Source organism: Cheilinus undulatus, linkage group 6 (assembly GCF_018320785.1).
Source record: "Cheilinus undulatus linkage group 6, ASM1832078v1, whole genome shotgun sequence".
NCBI lineage: Eukaryota > Metazoa > Chordata > Actinopteri > Labriformes > Labridae > Cheilinus > Cheilinus undulatus.
This window is the reverse complement of record NC_054870.1, coordinates 47,819,881-47,827,223: the sequence shown is the minus strand read 5'-3', so window position 1 is coordinate 47,827,223 and position 7,343 is coordinate 47,819,881. Positions and strand designations below refer to the sequence as shown.

At 39.3% G+C, this 7,343-nt stretch overlaps 1 protein-coding gene across 1 annotated transcript; it reads right to left on the bottom strand.

The window, feature by feature from the left end:
* Nucleotides 1-4,890: 4,890 nt before the first annotated feature.
* Nucleotides 4,891-7,014, bottom strand: LOC121511401 (actin-depolymerizing factor-like). The gene is made up of 4 exons (XM_041790063.1): nucleotides 6,931-7,014; nucleotides 5,706-5,998; nucleotides 5,478-5,554; nucleotides 4,891-5,383 (listed from the first exon to the last, which is right to left on the bottom strand). The coding sequence occupies exons 1-4, from the start codon at nucleotides 6,931-6,933 to the stop codon at nucleotides 5,241-5,243; spliced, it is 516 nt and encodes a 171-aa protein (XP_041645997.1). The 5' UTR covers nucleotides 6,934-7,014; the 3' UTR covers nucleotides 4,891-5,240.
* Between the last annotated feature and the right edge of the window lie 329 nt (nucleotides 7,015-7,343).

Genomic DNA, 7,343 nt, shown 5'->3' with positions numbered 1-7,343 from the left:
GGGCTGACCGTTCCCATACTTTTGGAGGGGACTGTACATTTATACTTCACAATAGTCTCCTACATATATCATGGTTTATTGGTGGTTTGATTGAGCCCCATAATATCATGAATCTGCCCTACAGATGTATCAATTTGTCACTCATTCAATCTTTCATTATTTCTATATTATATATATAGATATATTATATTATATAGGACTGTGGTTGGGGCCAAAGATGATGGTGACGAGCCTCAGCTAGGCTAGATAAAAACCATGTGAGGTTTTATATACAGCTGGCAAAGTACAGAAAATTTTATGGGAGGACCTCCTAAAATAAAATCTACGACTGTGGTACTAAAACAAAGCTCCTGGCTTAATCTAGATGAGGCTGGGTAATAAAGAGAGAGTCAGCATCCTTTCTTACCACATCCTACCTGTGTGGGACAGGTATGAGCCATCTGGGATGCTCAGAAAGGCTCATTAATCCACCAGGTAAAAAGCTTGAAGTTATTTTCTCATTAATGTTTTAGTTTAAAAAGGTAATTCATGAAGCAGAAACATCTGGGATTAACTTTATGTCTGAAATAGTATTTTCTCGTTGATCCCCTCATGGTAGTGAAGGTGAAAAGGTTAGGACAGGAGTAAAATCTGATGTTTAGACAGAAACTCTGGGCTAAAAAAGATGAATCTCTGCCTTAAAGGACTAAAGGAAAGGACAGAGAAAAAGAAGACAAAAGCTATGTTGGCTGAGGGTGAGAAATCTGCTAAAATAACACATTCATTTCCCAAACACACCTCTAATTCTGGCTGCAGTATACCTAGCAACAGTGCTGCTAAGCTAGCAGTCATGATGTGCTGGAGATGGAGATGTGCCCTTCAAAATAAAAGCACTTATTAACCTTTGCCACCATTTTTTTGAGGCATCTGTGGCCCAAGCACTGCTCTTAGGTACCTTTAGTACCTGCATGGATGCTGATTAAAATCTGTCTCATTCTGAATCCAAAGAGTGTGCCTCCAGGCTACCGTAACCTGTGGTTATGACATAACCACATGTCTGTACGCCCTGTGTAAATGGCAAAGGCTCAAATCCAACCAACTCCTATTGTCTTGTCTGAACAAAGCCATAAAAGCCTCAGAATATGTCTTGGAAAAACAGAACATCTCCTTTTTCATCATGACGGTTTCTAGTATAAATTCAGCATCTGTGTGCCAACATTTAGCTTGTTAATTTCAGCATTTTTAGAACTGCCGTGAGTTGATCGATGTTGAAGTAGAATAAACTGCCACTAAACTTGGGTCAGTTTGCTAATAAGATTTGGGGGGGGGGGGGTCTGCTCTGACATGGCCAAACTTAAATGTACATCTCACTGGTGTCAGGCAAAAACCTTGTATCTCCAAAGTCCCCACTTTTCAGGGAATGAAACTAAAGCTGTACCATTTAATCAGTTTAACCCTGAATGGTCATTTGGCTCTTGAGGGCTCTTCGGGGTGTGTTTTGGCTCCCAAGAGGGCACCTTAATGCGTTTTTCAACAATTGGGCCACGAGGGGGGTGAATGCCCCCCCCGCCACCCCTCTGTGCACGTCACTGTTTAAGAGAGAAAACCTGAAATTAATAGTAGTTTAAAAAGTCTTACATTTTTACATTAGAGACTGAAGTTTTCAAAATGATCATTTACAACAGAATAAAGTCAAAATTTACAGGAAACCAAACAGAAAACTGAGGTTGGATTTTTTTTTCTTTTTGACAGGTTTAAATTCACCCACGTTTATAACTTTCAAAGTTTAAAAAATGTGTTTTTTGGAAATTCTCAAGTTTTTTCTTGAAATCAACAGATTCTTTGAAATTTAGTAATTTAAAAAGTCTAATTTTTACATAAAGGACTCAGAGGTGTAAAGTTTTCAAAATGATAAATCTACAACAGTGTAAAGTCACAATTTTAAAGACACAAAACTGAAAACAGGGGTTGGATTTTTTTGTTTTCGTTGTTTTGACAAATTTTGGTTCACATATATTTATGACTTTTAAAGTCATTAATGTGAAAATCTGTTTTTTTTTTCTTCTTTTGGGAGAATATCAAGTTTTTTCATGAAAATGAACTGGGGCCTCATTTATAAAGCTTGCTTACGCACAAAACGGGGCTTGAAAGTGGCGCACGCCACTTTCCACGCAAAGGTCGTGATTTATAAAAATAAACTTGGCGGGAGAATGTGCGCACCGGTATGTCAACTTTGATCCTTGCGCACGAACATTTTGGAGACGGGGAAACTTGCAGCGCAGATGGTGAGGTGGTGAATTGAAGCCAGTTTCATCTCGTACATTTAATGTCATCACATATCAGACTTAAAGACCCGCGTAATCATAAACACCCAAGTCTGTAGTTATAGATGTGTTCCTTTAGTGAGCCATTACTGTGTGCACAATGTTCATATATCATACTTTCATCTTCAAATGATATAGAGCGATGATAGCACTGATTGATTAGTATTAATTGTGACAAGGTGTGTAACAATCAGTCTAATTGCTGAGTAAGCATAGAAATAGTGCGGTGACACTCGTGCGTAATGCTGCACAATGGATGCGCTGGCACTGCTGGAAGATCAGTCAGATGGAAGGATCAGGATGGAGAGAGTCTTCAGGGACCACGAAGATTTCCTGGCCCATGATGATGACTGGCTAATGAGCCGATTAAGATTTCCTAGAGCAGTGCTCTTGGGTCTATGTGCTGAACTGGGCCCAGTATTAGACAGAACCACCCGCCGGAACCGCGCCATCCCGGTGCATATACAGGTGCTGACCACTCTGGGGTTTCTGGCAACCGGCTCCTTCCAGCGGGAATTAGCCGACAGGTATGCGTTTGATATGATTAACAACATAACATTTGACATTTTCTGTCTAAAGCCCCTTTGGGTTATGATATAATACAGTTAAATTCTGTAGGTCTGGGACATCGCAGCAATCCCTCAGCACACTAATGCCAGCCGTTTTGGCTGGCATTATGAACATGACCAGTCGATTTATCAGGTTTCCTCACACTGTGGGTGAACAGGCCAACATTAAAAGGCAATTTGCAGCAATGTCCGGTTTTCCAAATGTAATCGGCGCGATTGATGGCGCTCACGTTGCTATAAGGGCTCCGAGTGGAAATGAATTTGTCTATGTGAACCGACAAAAATGTGCATACAATCAATGTACAAATTATTTGTACCTCAAATATGGTTTTGACAAATTTAGTGGCACGGTGGTGTGGGCCAGCACGTGACTCATTCATCCTGATACACAGCAGTGCAGAGAACAGACTGCAGATCGCTCTGTGGCACTCACACATGTACAGCGGTGACGACCTGCTGCCTCGCTTGTTTTTCTTTTATTAGTGATGCCACTACTGTGACCAACAAATAAAATCATTCACCCACAAGCACCTCTATTTCGGTCTGCAGGAAACTCCTTTTCCTTGTCGTCTCTGCCATGCGTAAAGTGCCGTCGATCAGCAGGCTTATTTATATGCATGAATGTTCCTGAGCTACTTCGCATTGACCATTCATGGTAAAATGTGGGTGTGTAGAGGGCGGGAAGTGAGATGAATCCACCCGCGCAATCTTCCAGATGGACTGTGATTTATAAAGGGAAAAGCGCTTGGAAGTGTGCGCACGCACGGTTTTATAAATCAGATTATTTTTGGGGGTGGCCCTAATACACAATTGTCATAATGGATTGTTTATAATTATTTTTTTGCCAAGAACAAGTGAATGTGGGCCTGTCATGTTGGGATTTTGTCAAACACAATTAAAAACTGTATAAAAAGGAGCGATGACTTGCCTGTTAACTTATCAAAAACAGTCCATAGTACGGAAGAGAATGAGGGCCGCTGAAAAAAAAATTGAGACAATTTTTTTTTTTTTACTCATGAGATTAAAGTCAGAATTCTGAGATTAAATTCAGAACTCTGAAATTAAAGTCAGAACTCTGAGATTAAAGTCAGAACTCTGAGATTAAAGTCAGAATTCTGAGATTAAAGTCAGAACTCTGAGATTAAAGTCAGAATTCTGAGATTAAAGTCAGAACTCTGAGATTAAAGTCAGAACTCTGAGATTAAAGTCAGAACTCTGAGATTAAAGTCAGAACTCTGAGATTAAGGTCAGAATTCTGACTTTATTCTCAGAGTTCTGACCTTAATCTCAGAGTTCTGACTTTAATCTCAGAGTTCTGACTTTAATCTTGTCTTTTTTCTTAGAAGTGAAGAAAAAAATTGTCTCCGTTTTTTTTTCAGTGGCCCTAATACTCTTCCGTACCATAGTGTTAGATGGCAGTCGGAACTGAGAATCTGAAGCACTCAGATGTAGTAAAAAGCCGACTCCAACAAGTCTTCATCCTGATGAAGACTTGGAGTCAAAATGTGTAGATATCCCTGTTTAATAAAGGATTTTTACTACATCAGAGTGCCTCAGATTCTCAGTTCTTACTGCCATCTAACACTATGGACTGTTTTTAACAAGTTTAACGGGCAAGTTATTGCTCCCTTTTTTATACATTATCTTCATCCTTTTATCCTGAAAAGTGCCTGATCCTGGTGACAAAGTTTCGTATACCTTTGACCCCATGTAGCACTCAACCACCTTTTTTCTTCAATTAAAAATTGTTTTTAATTTTTCCAAGTCAGTCACCACTGATTTAATAGACTGTGGTGGAAAAATTGAGTTATAAAAACGAATGTTTTATGTGTTCAAGCCTTTAAAATGATAAGCTCTTACTTTGCCATTATTGTATTTTTATTTTAATGTGCTCATTACCGTTTGTTTTTGTAGAAATTGTCTTGTCTCTTTGTATGAACCACGGGAAGAATCGTCATTATTGCAGCAATTAACCAATGGGGATTCAGTAAAAATAAAGGAATAAAAAAAGTAAAGGATCCATTGCATTGCGTTTATTTGATAATAATTCAGTGAAACTTCACTCATTAAAAGTTTCTTCACAGGTGTGCAATACAGTGTTAACGGTCTTAAAATAACATTTTTTTTTTACCCAGAAATATCCCTGATTAACCAATCCATAAAAATAGCAAAAATTGACTATACTTGAGTATTCTGGAGATATTACAGCAATTATGCAAAATAAAAACAGCAGATTAGAGAAATATATATGTACCACGAATTAAGTTTGAAATAAATCTTAATGTATAAAGAAACTCAGACGTCATCTGCTAAACTCCCTTTGAACCAACTTTGTGATTCAGCCATGGGAAGACCTTGGATGGTTGGCTTATTGGTGACATTTCCTCTGTTTCCCGGGTATGTCCTTGCCCTCCATTTTAACGATGTGAGGCGTGAGTTTTTCCAAACATTCAATGAAACTTTCACAATCCAACTGTGTGATGTCATTCAGCTCCATATTGTGTTTGACACCTGTTGAAAATGTAACAGTTATTAAACATGCAGTTCCATCATTCAGTCAAATCATTATGTGAAGTTTAATACAGAGCACAGCCAAGTAACCTACCTTTACAGCAGTTCTTCAGAGAGGTTCTGGATGAGGAGTATTTCATTCTATCTTTGACGCAGATGTTGTCTGGAATCCTGAAAAGAGGAAAATCATTGACAACAGCCTCACAAGATAAATAATGCCACAAAACATGGAAAGCAAGTGCCCAACTCTGCAAGTTCCCAAGATTATTTAACTCTTCCTTCTCTACCATCTGCAGACAGTTGCATAATTAAAAGCACCTACCATGAAGCAAAGACCAGCTCCTCTTTTTGAATTCCTTCGTCGGTTTCAAAGTGGCAGTCGTACAGCATGTAGAAGCAGCAGGCTTCTTTCGCCAGAGACTTGCACAACTGGAAGGCATCCTCCGGATTGCCATCTTTGCCCAGCATCTGGTCAGTGTACACTTTGTCCACATCAATCATCGTATCACCACACTGGATGGTAAACGTCACCAGCCGTATACGATTGTCTTTATCAAACACTTTGATTTTCTGGACCATTTCCTTGGCTTGGTCCGAGATCTTAATTCCAGATGCCTGCATTCAAGAAGACAGAAACTGTTAAAAACAGGGAAATGCTCTTTTTATTTATGCCTGCATCTTATTGCATCACATGTGAGATTCATGACCTAATGAACTGAAAATGTTTAATGCTCCATCCATTTTAAATTACATAATGTTGTAGCTGTCACAGTTATTTAAGTTAAATTTGATTTTTCTCTTGCACAAGAATCTAAGAGCTGATTAAAATGCATGACTTCTATTTGATTTGGTTGAAAATGGTAAAAAAAAAAAAAAAAGTAGCCTTTTTTTCCTTGCAAACTTGTGTGATCCATTAAGGCTGAGTCTAATGTGTTTGTCGTCTCAGTTCTTTCAAAAAGATTGAAACAGCCGCACAGTGTGAGCACTTTGAATGGATATTTTCCTCCTGTGCTTTGGTTCGACACCAAAAGCAAACTGAAAGATGAAGAAACAGGGTTTCTTCAGAACCACACAACACTTCTACTCTATCAGTGGACATTTGTCTTTTTAAGCCATTAGGCGTAGCGTCCCTATGATTTTCAAGGCCTCTGCTGTGTCACATTCCTGTCATTGTGGAACAAGTAAGCACAAGAAAGACCTCCCTGAGGGAGGGTCTCAGAACAAGTTTCAAGCACAGACAAAGCCCCCTCCATTTTGGAGGCAAAGCCCCCTCCATTTTGGGGAAAAAAACCACACCTTGAAAAAGCCCTTTTAAAACACTAAATTCTCCTCACACAGCAAAATGTTCCCTCAGAGACACACAAAGAGAAAATCTTACATTTTGAAGATTTACAACAGGGCTTCACTGAGTTTAAATTTTTTTACAGATGTGTTAAAATGCTGTGAAAATGCTGCAGCAGCTTTAGATTACACATCCTACTAAGCACACGAGTCACACAAAAGAAGCCAAGGAGCAGCACATGAACCCAGCTGTGAGAGTTACTCACCATTTTGTCTCTGGTGTGTGGATGAAGCAGGCAGCTGAGAGAAATGGCAAGACCAGTGAAACTGCTGAAGGGTCACTAGGAAGGAGAGCAGGTGGACTCACAGAGGAGGAGCTCAGGTTAAATAAGCACACCTCCAAAGCTGGGACCACCCCTTTTCTCTCAGGTGTTACAGTTTCTGCTGCAACCTCAGCATTTGCATTTAATCATATTACATTAGAAGCTTCAAACACAACAGATATGTGTGCCTCATTTGGCTCAAAGTAGAATGTTTTATCCTTAAAGAGTCACTTCTTTTAGATCTTTCAAATGCTGCCTCAGGTAAATGTCTTCCTTTTTAGGTAAACCTTCAGGTGACACAGTCAGAGGTGGGAGTGACACTTAGTACCCTATGGCAAACAAACCTGTCTACATTT